The sequence below is a fragment of the Lissotriton vulgaris genome, chromosome 2_2, assembly GCF_964263255.1.
Source record: "Lissotriton vulgaris chromosome 2_2, aLisVul1.2, whole genome shotgun sequence".
NCBI lineage: Eukaryota > Metazoa > Chordata > Amphibia > Caudata > Salamandridae > Lissotriton > Lissotriton vulgaris.
Genome location: NC_141688.1, coordinates 98,690,579 through 98,711,558, shown reverse-complemented (window position 1 = coordinate 98,711,558; position 20,980 = coordinate 98,690,579). Strand labels below are relative to the sequence as shown.

Genomic DNA, 20,980 nt, shown 5'->3' with positions numbered 1-20,980 from the left:
AAATAAATCATACTTGCAAACTGTGACGACATGCTGCGATTATATTAGATTTATTAGGGCTCTTTGACCATGGGCAATTTGTATAGGGTCACTGGAAATTCCAAATTGATGTCCTCCATCTCACCCAACCCTACCCCCTCCCCCCCTCACCATCATCCCTCCCCCCCCCCCCCCCCCCCCCCCCCCGCACAATAGAAAGAAAGTGTCTCCTACGCCCCTGGTAGGGTCATTGTTTGTGCTCACTTATTTGTGCCCCTACTGATTACATTTCCAATGAAGCCGCTGCGTGCCTCTTTTCTGTAGCTCGTCCATGATATTTTTGAAATGAGAGCGTTCTTCAGGGTGCGAGTTGTTCTACATCATTTATAGAAAGGCTTCATGACTTCCCGGACACTGAGAGGAAGGTGTGTCACTGAAGTGAGGCATGCCGGGCCACGTGACACAAACAGCTGCGCTCTGCGGCACGCGATGCAAAGTGTGTCCTGCATCAGCGGGAGCCACCTCGTCATGCCGAAGCAGGCGTGTGCTGTGCCTGAGCGGGCAGCAGCCCGGGGCGCCTCGCTGTGCTCTTCGCAGCTGGCAGCGCACTGTGCACTGTACGTGGGCCCAGCCCAGGATGTGGCTCCCAGGCACAGTCAGCAGCAGCATCAGGCACTCCCGCAGACCACACCCCCGCGCGAGGGCGAGACTCGAACGTGCTCCCTCTGTCACTGCTTATGTAAGCACAGGGCAGCCGGCTGCAGTCACACCTCCCCGGGCTGGGATGCTCCTCGCCGGGCAACACATGGCTGTTCAGGGGGAGGCTGGGCGGGTGTGAGCTCTGGGGTAAAGGTGCCCCGTGCGGCACCCGACCGGGAAAACCGGCGCCTTTTAGTAAGGGGGACCGGGCTTTCTGGGGATGGCCGCCCTTGTGGACCACTTTGCAGCCGAGTGCCTGGTGTCCATGTCCAGCCGTGTGATCCTGCACAGCCCGAGGGGGGACGCTTCCCCGAGTCCCCGGGCGCACCCTCTGGCCCTCAGACCAGGTGCGGCCCCAGCCCTGCCGGCAGCTCCCACGCCTGGGGCACTCGCACCGTCCCACGCCCTTCCCAGAGTTATCCTCCCGCCGCCCTCGGACCCCAGACCTGGGAATCCCTTCGCCCTGCCCACGGGAGAAGCTGCCGGGGACACTGCCTCCCTGCTGGACGTGGCCAGCATCCTGGCAGACCTGAACCAGCACAGCCCCGGTTCGGCGGGGGGAGGGGAGCCCGGCGGACCGACGCGATGTCCCACGCCGCCCAGCTACCTCCCCGTGACCGCCGCGGACGCAGGGCACCCAGAAGGACTCAACACCAAGCATAGGAGGGACCGGAGCGACCCGGAGATGCCCCAGAAGAAGCACAAGTGCCCGGACCCCGGCTGCGGCAAGGTGTACGGCAAGTCCTCGCACCTGAAGGCTCATCTGAGGACGCACACAGGTCAGTCCGGGCGGGCGCAGCGTGAGGGGGGCTGGCACTCACTTCTCGCTCTCTCACACCCTGTCCACAGGAAGAGCACATCTGTTTCTCATAAACCCAGCACGAGCCTGCAGTGGAGGAATATATTGAAACTTTGAACACTGCAAGATTTGTCCTCAGGGCCGCGCCCACCTTGCACGTCGGTTTTATAGTATTATGGAATCATCGGTATTACAATTAATAGGATGATCTCTGCTCAGTGATCCAGGGTTAATAAACATAAGGGGCCGCAGCTTAACAAAGTAAATGGCCACTAGACACCCAGTACCCGCCAGCCCATAAGCCCCCTTCGCCCCTCCCATACCACTGCTCTCTGCCGCGCCCAGAAGACAGCGTTAACCTCAGTGCCACGATTGCGTGCCAGAAATACAGCCAAAGGGAGCAAGCAGACCTGCTACACTCTCTTATTATCCAAAGCAGGGGTTCCTGCCAGCACGCCCAGCCCCTTCAGAGTAGGATAAGCACCGTGTCAAAGTACCCATAAAATCAGGGTGATTCACTCCCCTACACCTAAAGCCAGTATCGGTGTCATGAATAGCTCCCCCAGTGCAATGCGTATTACAAAAGAAAGACATGGCATCTTAACATTATTTGTACATATAAGATAAAATTACACCAGAGTACACTTTTATAACACCAACAATTACCTACAATATGCCAATGCAAGCACCTTGAGTATGCACAATTGTGCCAAGAATGTCCACAGTGTATAAACCAGTACCGGCATTTTGCTCCAGAGTTACTCTAGGGATGGCCAACATTGCATAAAGAGTGTTTTTAACATTTCAATAATTACCATGATTATGCCAGTGCACACCTTACACGGGAATGTATGTGAAGAGATGCATTTTGCCATATTTATCCTTACTGCATTTTTACATTGCCCCATTGCTTAGTAGTTCTCAGTCTGTGTTTATATGAGCCCATCACTCAGTAAACCTTCCTACGTTTCGATTTACACCACTGTTCAGTCTCGAGTGTGTGTTCAGATATGTACATAGAAATATCGAGTGCTGGCACTGATCTGCAGCATCACTGAAAAGTCTTGGGCGCACGGGCATCTTTGAACCATCACTTATCATTAGTGTGTTTTCAGTTTAACACTCAGTGATTCTAGTGCACATTAAGAGTTGCCACATAATTTAGTAACCATTAGTGCAAGTTCATATTCATACTCTCATTCACTAATTTCCAGTACATACCCAAATGTGCACCGCCACTCAGCCATAATCGGTGTGTGCTGGTATTTACAGAAATACTTTTAATGTGTGCTTGGATTTGCATCATTAATCTTAAGTCTTGAGGATGAGTTTTACCCCGAAATCCGATTTGCCCCATCACTTTTTAATCCGTAATGCATTTTTCAATTTGCACATCACTTAGTAATTCTTGGTGCACGTTCATCTTTGCCCAGTTCTTCAGTAATCCTTAATTAATAGATTTACCCCCTCTTTCTGTAATCTTTGCTGCAAGTTCAGATTTTCCCAGTCGTTCCCTAAAAAATAAATGCATGCTTGATTTGCACCATTACGGAGTAATCCTTTAGACATGCTGACATTTGCTCCAGCACTCCGGAATCTCAAACCCTCCCAGTTTTGCTCCATTACTCAGAAATCTGGACTGCCAGACAAGATTTGGATCAGAAATAATTCGCCTCAAACCATGTGCCTTTGCTTATCTTTCCTTCAAGATTCCAGAAAGTAGGCTGAGGTTGGTGCTACAGACCGTCTACAGACGTCATTCACCTACCTCAGTCTAGCACCGGAGCTAGGGGTTTGTAACGAGAAGCACACAGTGGTATGAGAAATGCAGGAACCACAGGCGCCACGCGGGGCATGGGAACCCAGGGAGCATGAGAGGCGCAGAAGCTCGAGACACAGTGGAGGGGGATGGGAGGCGCAGGTGGCAAAGGAGAAATGGGGGACTCTAGAGGTACACGTGGCACTGGAGGAACAGCGTAGCATGGGTTGCACAGGAGTATGAGCAGGCCAGCAAAGGGGCAGAGGCACAGGTAGGGAGACATGAGATACAGGCAGGGTAGCACAAGTGATGAAAGCGGACTAGGGAGACACAGGGCTTAAAGAGAAGTGGGAGATGCATGGAGGAGTTACAATGCTAGTGAATGGTTAGGCAGGAGCGGGTACACGAGCAGTGGTGGGAAGTCACGGGGTGCAGGCTGCACGCCACAGGTGGGGTGCTTGAGGCAAATGCCCTCTGTCAACTCCAAAGGGTCCTCTTATCTGCAGGAGGAAAGCTGTGTGTTATGCAGTCCAGTGAGGTAGTATACCGAACTCGACTGGCACTGTGACTTCACCCCGTGGGCAGGACTCCAGACAGGCCTCCCCTGCTGCTAGGAAACTCGGAATCTCTGATGATGACCTCCAGTTTCCTCTGCCTCTTTATCCTGCACACCTGCTGGGCGCAGACATTTTCCTGATCTAGGTATTGTGACCTGGGTACCACAGCCACTAATCTTTTAAGTCAAAAGTGGGAGTTCTTAGAAGCCTGGAAACAAGCATCCTAACACTGGTTACTGGGCTTCACCCCTCTTCAGCCAGGATAGCTTGACTCCAGTGGCATGGAGAGCACGGGACCCACCTTTTGGGCATACCCGTTCCATTCCGTCCATCAATTGTTTCTTTTGCATTTGTCGCCCTAAGTGAGAAGGGTATGCCCAGACGTGGGTCTCGTGCTCACTACACCACTGGATTCAAGCTACCCTGGTGATGCCCTGAAACCAGTCCCAGGATGCTTGTTTCCATTCCAGGGAGGACCTGGCTTTGTAGTTCGGGCTGGAATGTTCCCGCAAGGAACAGGGTCAAGACTGATTTGCATATGGCTGGGTCCAAACTGGGGTGGTGGGCTGAGCAAAAGAATGATGGATTTAACCCAGATTCTTGTGACTGGGGCTGAATGCTTGCATTGTCCAGCATTCCGTCCATTAATTGTTTCTTTTGCAACTGATCTTGGAATATGGCATTACTTTTTTCCTGTTGGCCCTGTGTCAGCTGTACAGGTGAATCTGGCCTTAGGGGTTTTGGCAGCATAACATATATATTTTAAAGTACTAATTCGCCCAGTAGGGTATTGTCACACTGAATAACAGATGTTTACTATTAGTCAACTCAGTAGATTTCATTTCTTCAACCTGAAGAGGATTATAGGCTGAGTGAGTCTACCAAGATTTTGACCTGTGACCATGAGGTCAAGTGCAGGTCTCTTCAATGGATACATTAGTCTGTTTAACCACCAAACCAGAGAAGAGGAAGAAACTAAAGCCTCTATTACAGCATTTAAAATAATCCCAATCCAGTTGTGTGCATATGTTTTTGGCTGACCCAGGATTCTGAGTGTGCGGGTTCACAAAACACATGTAGTCATTTATAGAAAAAATCTGTCGAACTGTGCCCAAATAACATTCCCAAAATGTGTGAATAACTTGTGGAATCTGTAATGGACATATGTCTTTATTAATTTATTGGAGTTTAGATCAACCAAAGTGAACAGTGCGTGACTGGATTGACCCTTTGGTTGATCTAAACTCTTATGATTCCAGGACTGACAACCCTCATCAGTCACAGCACCTTTAGAATAGTAGTATTAGTTTGAATATATCCGGAGTGCCCCCCACGAACCTTCCAATAACTTTTATTAATTTATTGACATCAGTAACATTTCAGAAAGACACGTTTGATGGGATTGAGGTTTGAGGGAGGACCTGTCGTGTGATGTTAACTGTTGTGTACAAAGCCATGGTTGAATGAGCAAGGGCGTATTTTGGGAATAAAGTAGGTACATGCATTGGGTATCAATATAGGCCTGAGGGAGTCCTTAGGCAATGGATCAGTGAATGGTGCGCGCTGATTATTGAGATATCGGGGAGATTTTATGAGAAAACAGTATGGTACAGTTGATTATTGAGTGATAAATCTATGGATCGCATTTAGATCTTGGCGAACGAGTGACTAAGTCGCAACGGTGATGGATACCCCATCTGCCGAAAAATAAATCCCATTATGCCCGGGGGGATTTATATTACAGAGGAGTGGCTATCCCTCATGATGGAGTAACCCGTCCGCTGAGATCTAATGAAAGGCCCTAGGTCTCCGAGTGTGATTGGCGTGAGTGAGTCTAAGACAGGGTAAAACCACTAAAGGAATGGGTGATCATACTAACGGATAGTCCATATGGTGCTGTCTCAGATATCCAGTGATACTCAAATGAGGATGATGCGTAGGATGGTGTAGGATTAGGGATGGCTGTGAGTGTTTTGCACTGGGGGATGCCTACTCTCCCTTCCTTTTGGTTCCCAGAGGTGCGAGAGAAGGTACCGTGAACAACATGGAGTGATGCTGGTGTTAATGAGTCCAAGGGATCCGAGAACCCAGCCGTCTCTTTAGTGCTCCCCCTCAACCGTTACATGATGTGCTTGGTCGATAAGGTGTTGGGTATAAAACCGTGGTGTGAAAGTAAATGTGCGGTCATATGAGGTATTGTGGCAATCTTTACCTTCAGTTTTAGTTGTTGCAAGGCGTGAGTAGATTAGTATGTGAAGGCAAGTGTGTTGCAGTGCATCTATGTATGTATGTACTTACCATTTAGTTAAAATGCATCAGCAGGTAGTAGTGTTCCCTATGAGGGAAAGAACCACACATCAGTTAGAATAACGTGTCTATAACAGTAATGAGCGTGAATAATTTGATCGCTATAATTGTAGCGGGGTGCTAAAGTATCTTAGAACATCTACTACCTAGAGGTGCAATCAGCACGTTACAAGGTGACATGCATATCAATACACAAGAAAAAAAAAGCTGTTACAGCACACCTATTACTATGTACACCAACCCAAAAGCAGTGTTCCACAACTACAGGGGTCTCCATGGACCGGTTTGGAGACCCCTGCATAAATGCTAAATACAATCTAGATTTCAATATATTCCTAAGCATATGAGGACAATCCAATGAGACAGATAATATGCAGAGCATTAAAAATAGTCCAAGAACGTCATTAGTTGATAGTTCTTTGTATTTTAATTGATTTCTTAAGGATTCCCAGCACACGATTTAACCGACACATGTTTTGTCTGTACTCAGACTTTTTCAAGGCAATTTGGGAATGACGAGATAGTTAAGTCCAATGTAGATGAATGTGAGTTTGCAAGTCCGATCGTGTGTTCCAAAGCCCAGAATGTTCGTACGATGTACCAGATGGTCTAACCAAAGTAAATAACTGTGATGTGACACAAGAGAGATAATGAGTCACGAATTCCAAAATGTGTGCTTAACGCCGCTACAGTCTTGACCATTAGCTTTGTCATTTATGTCTCAAAGCAGTAAAATATAATTATGTTGACCATGTGTAGCATCCATTAGAGTGCACAACATCCTTATGGTATATGACACCCATGGTAAATTTGCAACCCTATAGATGATTATATCTCCACACCAAGAAGGCATGTGACCGCTCGCAGTGTATGTAAAGGATGCCTTTTTTCCTTGTGCATCAGAAGGTATTACTTGCAGCAAAGCGAAATACGAAGTTCAACTTTGTTAAAGTGCGTTTTCGCGTAGTTGACTCAATGAGCATTCATGCTTAGCAAGCATGAGACATAGTCCATCCCTATCATTATTAATACAAGCAGTCGCTGGTAGGGCCTGACCCTTGCCACTCTATTGGTGTATCTTTAATGATTTCATAAAATACAACAGACAGACCTGCCTTACCTAAAAAGCCTCCACTATTTCACTGAAGCCTCCTGCATTTTAGATGTACTCACTTATGTCAACAGGCCAATCGGGGGTATACAGCCTTCAAGTGTGCTCTAGCAAGGTTGTATACATTGATACTAATATAAAATATGACTTTCCTATATTTTGTAGAAGTTTACAGTACCATTTGAATCCAGCGTGTCTCCCTCTCTGCTCCTCCTCTCCTATGGCTTCCCTTATGGCCTCCACATGTTTTCTCCTTGGCATCCATTTCTTTCTCTTCAGCCAGCTCTGTGTAACCCCATGGCTTATAATCAACTTCCTGTGTGTTCCCATAATTTGCCAATGTCTCTTATATGGCAACCTTAGGGCTTGCATGCAGCCCTAATATATCCTGATCAATGCCCAATTGCTTATGATGCTTGGCTATCAACTACAACATTATTAGAACTGGGGGTCTTTAGTTGGCAGAGGTAGGTACCACTGTCCAAATAGGGACCCTTGCTTCTAGTCAGGGTAAGGAGGAAACCTCTGAGATAACCCTTGGTAGCTTGGCACGAGCAGTCAAAGCTTTTATCAAAAGCAATGTGTAAAGTATTTGTAACAAAACTCACAGTAACGCAGTGAAAACACCACAAACTTACTCCCCAACAGTTTAGAAAAATAAAGGTATTTAACCTAAACTTCACAAGACTAAAACGACAAAAAACCAACATACACAGTTCAAGAATATGGTTGCAAAAGAATTCTTATGGGTAGCGATAAAATTATTCATAGTTGCGTCATGTTTTTGCCACAGTACCTTTTTTAGCGATAAAAAGTTCCAAGCACAGAAGCTGTAGCGGTGAAAAACAAGCGATGCGTTGCTCCTGAGACCATGGGGAGGCGTTAGCGACAGCCCCACTGCAGCAGCCAGCGTGTTGCGACGAATCCGGTCTGTATGGGGAGGAAGGCCACTTGTATGGATTCCGGTGCGTAGGTTCTGTAGGAAGTTTTCTCCCGCAAAGGCACGATGCGATGATTCTCGGGTGTTGCGACGATCTCCCGGGCGACGATGCGCGGTCCAGCAGCGATCTATCACTCGCAGCTCCTCGATGTGATGGCTCTGTGACGATACCCGCAGCGACGTGATGCGATGATTTCACCCAGCGATGACAGGCTCTGGGACGATGTTCTCAGCAGCGGAAATCTTCCCGCTAACGAAGGGTGCAACGTCTTCAGGCAGCGGTGACAGGCGCGGCGACAGGCGCTGCGACGATCTCGGTCTTCGTAGCGGTGGGAATTTTCTCGCTCGGCCGAGATTGCGATAAATTTTCTGTAGCAAAGTCTTTAAAAGCTTGATTTCCAGCTCCCCAACACAGGTACAACTTCCAGAGGCACCACACATGGGCCAAGCAATCCAGGAAGGACAGAGCTCTCTCAGAAGAGCTCAGGGAAGCTGGGGGTGGAGTCCTTTTGTTCCTGGGACTTCAAAACAGGGAGCCAGCTCATCTAAGGCCCTTGGAGATTCCTTCAAGCAAGGGGACACAGCACCAAGCAAAGTCCTTCCCCTCTCCTTGGCAGTAAGGCAACAGCAGGTCAGTCCAGCAGAGCAACAGCAGGACAGTCTTCCTTCTTCAGTTTCAGCTTTCTCCTTGGCAGAGGTTCCTTCTTGATTCCAGGATGATCTAATTTTCTGTTGTCAGGGGTACTGTACTTATACCCCTAAAAAGTCTTTGTTCTCTTTGTGCAGGAGGGCTCTGAGCCCGGGCTGAACCAGTTCTGGGTGTTCCTTGAGCACTTTGTTTTCCGGGCTTCTCCTTTCCTTTCAGAGTGAGGGGCAGGGTCGTCAGCCTCCCAAGCAGGAGGTGGAACCAGCATTGTGGAAGGCAGGCACAGCCCTATTCAGGCCCAGGTGCTATCTCCTCCCACCACTCAAGTTGCAAATGCAGTCATTCAGTCTAGGGCTGACTCAGCCAGCCACCTGGGGAATCCCCAGCCCCTGTCACTCTCAAACCAGACAGTCAATTCACAAACAGGCCAAGGCAAACAGAAAGGTCTGACAAGCGAACAACAACTTTCTAAAAGTGCTATTCTCAAACACAGGAGTTAAAAACCACCTTTCCTAACAGATGTGTTATTAAATTTTGAGTTCAGGGATACCAGACATTTATGTCCTATCTTGGTCTTATGGGAAGATATGCTGGTAGCCACTGTAGCCAGCACCCCCCATGATAGCCTATTGAGCAAGATAGCATTGCAGCAGTGAAAAACGAAAATAGTAGTAATTCACTGCCAGAGCATGTCACCTGCACAAGTACATGCTCTACCTTTCACATACACTGCACCCTGCCCAAGGGGGTACCTTGGGCCTTGCATAGGGGTGACCAATGTGCACAGAAAGGGAAGGATTAGGCCTGGTCAGTGGGGACACTGACCAGGAGGACATGGCAGTTCACAGACTGCACACAGGCACTGTGGTGGCAGGCCTGAGACACCATTTTAGGGCTACTCATGTGGGTTGCACAATCAGTGCTGCAGTCCCACTAGTTGCATTTGTCATCACCAGCCCTGGCACACCCAGTGCACTTTACTAGGGACTTCTTGGTGATACAAATATGCCAATCATGTATATCCAATCACAATACCAATTTACACAGGGAGCACTTACACTCTGACACTGATCAGCAGTAGCAGAGTTTCCAAAGCATCTAAACCAGGAAAAACGAAATCCGGCACAGCATCAAAAATACAGGAGGTAGAGGCAAAACGATAGGGGGAAACTAAGCCAAGGATGCCAGGTCTAACACATATAATGGGCCCGCCCACACCCTCTGTATTTCTCCACTCGCCCTCAGTTTTCCCCAAAGCCTCTATATATTTCCATGAACCCCACTTAACTTTTACAGCCCTCTCGTTAGGCCCCAGCACCTTCCTACAACCTTCACGACTCTCCAGCCAACCTCATTTACATAATGCCTACTATATGACTCTAATGTCTCCCTTCGCTGCACAGTATACCCCTACTTGTAGCTCTTTCTCTTCCCCTCAAAGACATTTGATTAGACGGACAAGAGCTTGACAATCACTTTCAGGGGCTCAGATGTGTTTTATTTTTGGCAGCCAGAAGGGTTTTGCCTCCATTGAGATGGAACAGACCCATGCTGGATGGTCCTATTTAGCCTAATAACTTGTGATAATATAACATTATAACTGACTGCACCATGAACACCCATTTAAAGGACTGGGTAGACAGCATCTAAAGTGAGCAGTTAAAGTCTGGTCCTTATCAATGATTGGTCTTTGGCAATTGAATCCTATTTTGCTATGGAAGAGGTTTCTTTACCCCATTATATTATTGCACAAGTGTGGCCTGGTGTTCAGATTCCCATCCCCTCTGTTAATTGGTTGATACCTACAGCCGGACACACTGTTATCCATTTGAATAAGGTCTCAATTTGACGCAAGTCCTTTGTCGCAGGTTTCCACAATTGGCATGGAGGCAGATAAAGAGTGTGCAGGTGGATGTTACCTCCTTTCCATCTGGTAATATTACCTACTTCTGTGTGTTTCACACTGGACCATGTCTTCCGCTGTCTTTAGTTGGAACCTTGGGATTCTAATTTCCTGATTGCTGTTTTAAGGTTAGCAATGTCTGTATTTTACTAATGGTAATGCTTTATCTCTGGTTTTACCATAATTGTTACAGGGTTGACATCATTGGGTGTAGTCGAAGACAACACCATCCTCGACCCTTCCCTATCCAGATTCCGAAGTAACCACAGCACCGAGATCGCCCTATTTGCCACTACTGTGGACATCCGCGCCCTCCTTGACCAAGGCCACACCATAGCCCTGATTTTACTCAACCTGTCAGCAGCTATCAACACCATCTCCCACCGCACACTCACAGCCAGACTACATGACGCATGGCCTCAGCCTAGTCTCCTAGGCCGACAAGACCAAGCTCATCCTCTCTCTCACCAAGGACCCCACCATCACCAGACTTAATTTCCAGGAAGGAATGCAGGATGTCACAGCCTGGATGAACAACAGCTGCCTAAAACGCAACTCAGAGAAGCCAGAAGCCTAGTCCCTGGAACCACCCCTTCGGTGTGGAACAACACTTGGTGGACCACCACCCTCGGCAGCCCTGACCCCCACAGACCATGCCAAGAACCTCAGCATCATACTCGACTCCTCCCTCGCCATGAATCGACAGGCCAATGCCGTCACCTCCAGCTGTTCAACACCCTCCGTAAGACCTTCAAATGAATCCACCCCGAGGCAAGGAAGACAATCACCCAAGCACTCATCACCAACAGGCTGAACTACTGACATGCCCTCTACGCCGGCATCAACAAATCCCTACTCCGCAAGCTCCAGACAATACAGAACACCGCCGCCAGACTCGTCCTCGGGGTCCCTCGACACAAACACATCAGCCAACACCTACGCAAGCTCCACTGGCTCCCCATCGAGAAAAGTGTCACCTTCAAGATACTCACCTACGCCTACAAATGCCTACACAACACTGGACTCCAATACCTCAATGACAGAATCACCCTCCACGTGCCCAAACGAAGGCTCCGCTGCACCAACCTCCTCCTCTCCGAAACCTTGCGCATCCACAGAGCCAGTGCAGGGGGAAGATCTTTCTCCTACATCGCAGCCAAGACATGGAACGAGCTCCCCACCGACATCCGACGTGCCCCCTCCATGAACACCTCAGTAAGGCTCTGAAGACTTAGCTCTTCGACTGATGCGGAACTGCTGACCATCTCCCCTCTTAGCGCCTTGAGAACCTCACGGGTGAGTAGTGCGCTTCTAATTCCCTGATTGATTGACTGAATGATTAGTCCATTGGCCCTAAGTTGAGGTACAGAGTGTTTAGCATATCTACCAAGATTCTTTCATTGGAAGGGTTCTTCTGAATCAGAAAGCCATTCTTTTGAACTTCTGTCTTGCTCATTGTTTTGAGCTGTCTACTTAGTATGAACATATGTTGTGTTTATTTGGTGTTCTTGGAATATATTGCATATTAATTGACTTTTTTACTGGTTTAGTACTGCTTAAGTAGTTTACACATTTCTCTAAGTTAAGCCTGTGTGTGCTCCGTTGAGATCAGGTTAATTCAGTGACTTTTAGGGTTACCTCTAACGAGGAGTGTTATTATTTCATGAGGCGGGCAATGACCCACCCATAACAATAATTCACTTTCTTACAATTATGGCAATAATTAACCTAATTATCCTTAAAATTAATTGAGCATCACTCAATGGAAACGCCATCATTGCTACTCCCAGAGTTATGCCTGTCCTTTTTTTGAGAACAACTGTGGAAATAGTCATCAAGATTGTTGTGTAGTGTGTGAATGTTGAAGGCTCGTGACATGCTTGCTCCCAGCATAAAAAAGAAAATGCAAAGTAAACTTTGTGGGGGAATTCCTGCAGTACAGAAATGTAGGTAATGCTTTAAAAAATTCTTTACTGGAAGGAGCATCTGACCTGTGCTGCTTCCCCTCAAGGAAGTGCTAGACATGCTTGGTTCATCATATTATCTGGCTAATAAAGGGAGAAAAGAAGCACCGGGTGCAGACACTGAGGGACTTATAAGATCTAATTCTAAACAAGTGCAAACTTGACAAAAACCATCTTAAGCGCATATGATAAGCCTTCAATACATGCTGTTGTTTTGCAAACGTGGAACGAGACGCTCGTTATTGGCCAACATCCAACATTGCGTTGCCTGGTCATGTCACTTTACCTTGCAGTCACTTACCTGACATAACCTCCTTAAACAGTATTAGCTGGCTAAGAGCAAAAGAGATCCAGCATCATTTTTTTTATTTTGTTTGCCAGATTTGTCTGTGCTGGTGGAGTTTAAAACTCTACATCTGAAAATCTGCCACACATGATTGACTACTTAGAGTAGACGGTAGAGTTTTTACAATAAAGTGGCTCTATCTACATGGGAAGAACACTTTGATGTAGAAACATGTTGACAGTGTCCAGCAAGAGTGATCACTGGAAATGTCTCCATCTGCAGAGCAGAGAATGAAAATTTAGGAGATAAAAAGTGAGGGCAAAAAGAAAGAAACGTAGGTAACATTAGTGCGTAAGACCAATGACCTAATACAGCAATAAGCAGCGAGTATTGCAAAGGCACAAGGAAGAAAGATAAGAAGAGAAGAAAGCAGAGTAAAGTGGCCATTTTCACTTAAAAAACTGAGAAGGGAGATAGTGTAAGATAGTCAAAGATATTAATAGAGGGACAGGGAGAGGAGATAAGGAGGAGACAAAAGAAAATAAATACTTGAGTTGACAAAGAGAGAAAGAAGCAAAGGAGTGGGATATATAGGAAAAGAAAGAAGTGTGTTATTGCAAGATGCAGGGAATGCTCAATTTTCATGCCATTCAAAATACTAAGTCTATCCCACACTCTAAAACTAACCCTAAGGTTAAGGTCAAACCATAACCTTACCTAAGCCGAATTCCAACGCCACACTTAAAATTAAACTTTACACTAAAACTAAAGCTGATCTTAAACCTAAATCTACTACTTACCGTAGCCTTATCCAAACCCTAAAGCTAACCAATATCTTAACCGTAGCCTAAATCTAACCCCTACCCTACTATTGCAGCGAAGGCTAATTCGCACCCTAAACCTAGCCCTAAGAAAAAGCCTAAATCTTAACCCTGCCTTAAAAGAAACCCTAACTCTATGCCTAATTTTGGACCTTACCCGTAACACTGCACCTAATCCTACATCTAAGTCATTACTTACCTTAACATAAACCTGCTCCACACTCAAACACTAAGCCTAAACAAAACTCTTAACTTTAGTCTGAACTAGAGGAATGGGTAAAACACTCTGTAAAATAACCCCGTGGATTTATTAGCTGATAAAGCACAAATTATGACAGAAATGTCAGCAATTGTTAATAATTTTACCATCAGTGGAAAATAAAAAAAAAAGGTCTTTATAAACGATCTAGTTGAGATGTATGTACATTGCCAGAGAAACCAACATTTACACTCGTGAACACACATATACCATCTTAAGCTTCAGAGGTTTAAAAGTCAACCTTGTAGTAAAACTAGTCAAATAATCACAGTTTCTATTTTGTTCGGATTATTTGATGAACACATTTCTAACAAGTCTCCTTGCCACTTAAGTTCTATGTTTACGTGTCTTATTCCCCTCATTATTCTCCTGAAAGTCCCCCTCCATTGAGGTATGTTTATCTATGTTACCCCTGATGTATCAAGAAAGGTTGGAGTCATAATACTTCAAAAAATCCCTTTCATTTCCTGAGGAAATTTTCATGGCCTACCGCCTTTCAGAGATTTTAGGGTTATCTTCAGATATAGGTTAGAGCTCTGTTCTTTTATTCAGAGTATCTAGTCCACCAGTGACTGCCCGTGTGCCAGATTGCACAAAGGCAATCTGCATTAACCACTTCACATGCATCATGCCCACACATTTTATTTTGTTGATGTAGCTCACCAGTATTTATGGGTATCTTGTAGCAGGTGGCTTCCAGTGGTGATTAATAGAATAGAGTAACCACTCATGTCCAGTCCAATTCTTCACATACTTAGACAGCATGGCTTTGGGGGGGAGGGGTGGTAGAAGCTAAAGACTCGCTGCACGTTGCAAGTTTTACACAGTGCACAAGGGAACAAAGCACTGGGGCTGTTCAGTGCTTTATATGTGCAGTGGCGGTCAGTGACAACAAATGAAATAGAATCCTGCACAGGTCCTGCAGCCAGAGGTCAGCTCTAGGCTGTTCTTCGCATGCTTTAAAACCATAGCTCAGCAGGGGATGGCAAAAGAGTCACTTTTCTTTCCAGAGAAAGAGAACAAGTGTCAGGAAACAAAGATCATCATCACTTTTAATGTTGAATGGCTGTCAGCTGCAGCAAATTGTATAGTCCATGCTCAGGTTCCACACCCTCTCCCTATTAAGTTTCCCACCATGACACCGCCACCTAAAATGCTTCTTTTGCTACTGGCCGTCCTTCTATGTTTCTCAAAGATCACAACCAGGTACTAACTGATTTTCAATTTTCTAACTCATTCCCATAGGTTTAAGGAGATTTGAACATGGATTGCCCCCAGGAGCTTTAACCTTCTTAGCTATCCTCCCTGCTTGTATACTGTTATATGTACCAATATGTAACCAAACAGCTAGTCACAGCGTAGATTTGATGATTGGACCAGAAACAAATCGTTACAAATTTCACTTTGACTTGGTGAGATCACTATCTTCTAATGAGTCAAATAAATTATATCTACTGTAGTAAGTCATCCTCTATTGCAAACAAATCTATGTGTAACTGACACCTTTTCACTACGGATGACCTTGCTCCATATTAGTACCTAATATTAACAATCGAAAACATTTCCATCAGCTAATGGTATATCGAACCAGACATCAAGGTTCTTCTACACCTCAATGTCTAGTACCTTTAACATCCTGGCACCACTCAGATTTGTCCACCAGCAAACCAAAATCAATCTTGCTCTGGGGTACAGCGAAGATCTTAAACAGCAAAAAAAAGTAGCTCTAATAATTCTGAAAGTGAATGGAGATATAATTAGAATCCCTCCATGTTAACCTGTTATGAAGTTTCATTATGGCAATATAAGAAGACTAAACATGCAAGACGTTCTTATTTTTCCAATAGGATACATTCTATCCTTAACATCTAAAAAGAATTCCTCTCTTTTATCAGACAATTTTCAAGCACTGGTGGCGTGGTTTTAGGGAATTCTTTATCATTTAAAAGTGAAAAAACTCCCCCAAAAAATTGTTTCCTTTGCATTGGCAATAGAATCTGGCATTTCCCAAGCTAACTGGAATAAATTTGGCCTTAGGAATTCTTCTCATTTGGCAATATTTTTTAAGTGCTGTAAATCAAGATTAAGACTGATTGACATTGACATTACGTTGGCATAATGTGTTTAATTGTGGAAATGTAATGTTACAATTGTTACAGAAAATTCCTGAAAATACGCCACTCACATAGTTACCCGGCAATCATGGTAATTTTTTTTTTTACCGCCGATGCCATTTTCGGTAAACTTCTATTGTGAACACACAAAAAATCAAAACTAGAGCTGCTTTCTGTAGTGCTTTTGTTTTTTGGTACTATTTTTTAGCACAAATGCATCCTTGTGTTCAAAATTGATGGATTTGCATTTCACATAATTTTGCATACATTTCCAAACGTCTACATAATTAGGGAAAATCAAATTACACAAACTTTGCACACCACCTATCTAGATCCCCTGGCCCTTCCACATTTTATATTTGTAGTTAAACTTCGAGAGTTTAGTGATATAGCCCTGCTGGACGTCATCCATATCTTTTTACACACTATAGTTGTCTCTGCTTCGTTGAAATAAGGCATTGACTGCACATACTGCACAGACATGCCAACTTCTAGAAGTTGCACTTCTCCACTAGACAGAACAAGCACTGGCGTTGCCAATAGGTTTCGCATTTGGAAAGTTGGAGCTATTGGTTTTGTAAATGACATTTTATATTTATATATCGTTATTGGCATTGTCAATAACAATATATAAATATAAAATGTCATTTACAAAACCAATAGCTCCAACTTTCCAAATGCAATCTTGCGAGGTCAAAGCGCGTCAAGAACTGCCTTGCGAGCTCGGCCTAGACTTACAGTGGACTCCACGGGCCGTTTAAGAAGCAGAGGAGGATACTAAACGCCCTACTAAGCCTGCTTTACGCAAGCACATGTATAGACAACTCGCTCTTAGGTGTATACCGGTCGGCTATGGCGCAGCACCAAGCAGCCGAGGCCCTGCTCTCTCACCGTAGGAAGCAGCGATAACAACAGAAGAAGGACTTATTGGCCTAGTTGGCGGATCCGCCCTCTACAGGGCTCCGGTAATGAGGCCATCTTAAAAGAGAAAGCTCGAGCAAAAATCAGGTTTAGCAAATTCAAAGTAACAAAAAATAGGCATTCACAGATATCAACCTCGTATACATATTGTTCAAGTGATAACATTTAGAATATCGCTTAAATAATAATATATTTTTGCAAGAATCGTCACGAATTCTCTGGAAATCCATAATTTCGTTACTGTTTTTGATAAACACCCTCAACATCTTAAAAGGTTTGATCACATTTGGTGAGCAAGGCCATTTTGCTCTATAAAGTTGCTAAAAGGGGGTTGAACGGCCACTTTAATGCTCGTTCAGTTTCTAATCCCATAGCCGCATTTTTAGGGAAAGGGTGCCCGTTGATGGTAGTCTCCGCCTTCAACAATGAAGTAGGTAGGTTTGTAGTGATGTGAACTTAATGTTTACGTTTAGAGGTCCTACTGAAATGTATAAACTCACGCTACAGCTCTATGTTATTTTTGTTACGCTCGCGTTCATCGAGTTACAGGCGACTGTCACTAAATTCTAGAGTGACCGCTCGTGGGTGAAATTAGACCATATTTCGGAAAGAGAAACGCCACGAGTGTGGCGGCCATTTTAGGAAAGGAAAGCGTGATCTCGTCCATTGAAACGAGAACACGCTTGGTGTTTTTTCTTTCAGTTTGTCAATGACAACTGCTTTTCTATTTTTGGATAGAATGCTTAAATGATCAGTGTTCGACAAACCCAATACCTAAACTACCGGACCTTACCTTTACTGAATTCGGTGGTACTTTTAATTTCATTGACATTGGAGTGTGTACATTGCAAAAATAATTCGTGCACATTCAATTTTGTTTCCTTATCTGTAGACGTGATGGTGTTAACGTTTCAAGCATGGCTGACGTGTAAGCAATGGCACATATTGATTGTGCGAAGATGTTTAGAAAAGAGCCTGGTGGTGGGGGGGGGCGGGAATGCGAGCGAGGGGAGGAGAAGTGTGGCATTAGGGAGATGCGCGGAGGGAAGCCGGATGGGGGCGGGAGAGCCTGGGGAGATGCGTGTGCTTGTGTGGTCACGTGACCCGCTTTTGTGGTCACGTGACTCACATGCACTGTGGAAAAACCGCAGTGGTTTGACGAGTCGATGGAGCACTTGAATTTTCGCCTATTACATTCGCAAGCGAATGATAATAGGCGAAACCTAAAAAATCTGCACACATCATCGCGCAGCATTTAATCTCACGAGTTCACACCTACCAAACCCGACCCTGCACTCCCCACACATCAGGAACTACCTTGGACACACATATCCCCATGCATTCCTAAGGGAGGACAGGCCACTCTCACCACACGCACGCACTGTACACTTGACCACAGTGAAAAAGTGCGCAGAGGCCTAAAATCACCAACACCAGGTTACAGAAACAGGCTAGGCAAATGCAAAAAGTTTCAGGGTGAACCTGCCAAAAGGGCCAAGTCCAACATTAATACATTTCTATTTTGCACTCCCTCTATATTTGTTCCATCCTTATTCTGGATTCTCCTATTTTTAAGGATTAAACAACTGTATGCGCTTTGCAGGTGTTTAAAACTTCACAGTTATCTTCACATTTGGATCTGAAGGTTAGTAGCCATCCATTTTGAGGTAAACTTTCCCTATATGCAAGAATTACTGAATGAACCAGTCTATATAACCATGCCACCGTTCCCTTGAACCTATATGCATTTTAAATGGCTGAAGGTATTTATGATACAACGTTGCCAGTACAATACCAGCAAATTAACAACACTATATTTACTTCTATTATTCTTATTTTCTTTAGTATAGCATGAAGTGCGCAATCCGACTTAAAAAAATCTAATGAAAATAAGCGAAAAACATAAAAAAGAGTCTCCTGAATCAAAGTTCTTGTTGTGAGAAAAATGCAATTAAGCTGTAACCTTATTCATCCTTGGAAAAGTGTGAAGTATCCAGCTACCACACAGCTAAACAGAAGTCGGCAATTGGTTGTTGGATTTATGTGTATAGTAAAGTAGGGGAACTGTGTTAGACAGCTGCAGTGATTAAGACTGAAACAAAATTGCTTGCTGTAGCTTGTGTAGGACGCTTATCTTCTTCTCACACCTGAATACAATGTCCGAAGGGTGTGTCTATTCTGTAAGCTTTTACTGTAGATAATTGCCGTCAGTTGGTCCGCTTATCTCCTTTCTGTTCTCCCAAGGTCCAGCTTACCTGAGGAGTGCCAGAGGTGTCCTCTTTGTCCCCACTCCTCTTCAATCTGTACATACGCCCCCTCATACACTCCTTGAAAAAGATGAAGGTTATGATATATAACTATGCAGACGATATGCAATTGCTCCTTGCCATCGATACCTCGCCAGAATCCAAAGCTGCTTTTCAAAATACATTTCTATTCATCCGTGATTGGTGAACCGTAATCAGCTCAAACTAAACTCTGACAAGACGAAAATTGTCTTAACTAGCAGCAAACTTGAAATGTAGAATCCTACTTTTTGACCAGTAGCAATGGGCACTCCTCCCCAGCCCAAGTGGTCAGGGAAGAGCCTTGGGATTCTCATTTACAACAATCTGTCCAGGAAACTGTCTTGCTTCTTGCAGCTGCTCAAAATAAGAAAGATAGGTATGTTTTTTATCTTTGAAGCCCTCATCAGGGCCGAATTGGCCGTTGCGGCCTCTGGATGTTTCCCTGGTGTGCCGCCAATGTTGGGGCCGGTTTTGGGCCCCTATGTGTCCGTTCTTGTTATCGGGTGCCTGGAATATCGGCCACCTGTAACAAAATCAGCCAAAACCTGCCCTTCCAAACAACTCTTCTGTACCCACTTAGCCCAACAAGGGGGGCCGGCCGAGCAGTTTGCCAGGGCCGGTTTCGGTTCCCAGTCCAGCCCTGGCCCTCATCCAGGTCATTATTGCATTCGTGATATCAAGGATAGACTATGCAAACTCCCCTTTACTGGATCTTCCAGAGGGCCTCAACTGCAGGTTATAACTGGCACATAACCAGGTAGCCAGGCTGATTTATCAAAACCCAGAAAATGCCACATCATCCCCTTGATGAAGAAATTACACTGGCTGCCGCTAAAACACTCTATATTTAAGTCTGGCTGCATCATTTTAAAAACCCTGTATGGCAACAGTTCATCCATCCTTCATCTCTGCCCGCATCCAAAAATATCACCCACCCGCAATCTGAGACCCACCCACCTAAATCTTCTTACCATTCCCTTCTTTAAAAAGAAGAGGCTCAATGGCTCTATGTTCTCTATACTCGCCCCAGAATCTTTGTTGTAAATAGGAGCCTGGAGCCTGGTATTATTTAGGTTGTTTATTTCAAGATAGATTGTAAGATCAAGTCTTCAAGATGGTAAGAAAATAAGTTATAGCGAAGACCCACCAGGAGTGACCAGGTTGCCACTCAGCCTGCCTGGTTCCAACTGCCAGTTGTCACCAGGCTAAGCCCCAAACACTCCATGATGTCACCAAAGGTTCTAGTGGTGACATCATGTGAATGACAATGAAATCCCACAGGCAGAAAAGAGACAGGCTAAATACAACAATCTTCAGCTCCCTGTCACTAGAAATTAGGACGACCCCTGCTATGGCAGACTTAGACAGATTTTGAAAACTTGGCTTTTCAAGCAGGCGTACGAGTGAACTGTGTGCAGTGTGGTATGTTTCTGTATTCTAGCCTCAAACCGGTCAGTGTACGTGCGCTCTATAAATGCTTATAACATAACATAATATAGTCCGGCACAGTCGCAATCTGTTCTGCATATTTTCAGGTATGTGTTCGCATCTAATAAGATTATGGCTGCATTGTTAATGTTTCAGCTTGGATCCTACACGTCGCAGACAGGATTTCCACTTATGTACT

The 20,980-nt window shown here is 45.1% G+C and overlaps 1 protein-coding gene across 1 annotated transcript in view; it reads left to right on the top strand.

The window, feature by feature from the left end:
• Positions 1-716: 716 nt before the first annotated feature.
• LOC147729083 (Krueppel-like factor 13) overlaps positions 717-20,980 on the top strand; it is a 229,791-nt gene continuing 209,527 nt past the window's right edge. Inside the window, exon 1 of the mRNA XM_086959366.1 lies at positions 717-1,457. Within this exon, the coding sequence (XP_086815492.1) occupies positions 899-1,457 (559 nt within the window). The 5' untranslated portion in view covers positions 717-898. The remainder of the gene's footprint in view (positions 1,458-20,980) is intronic.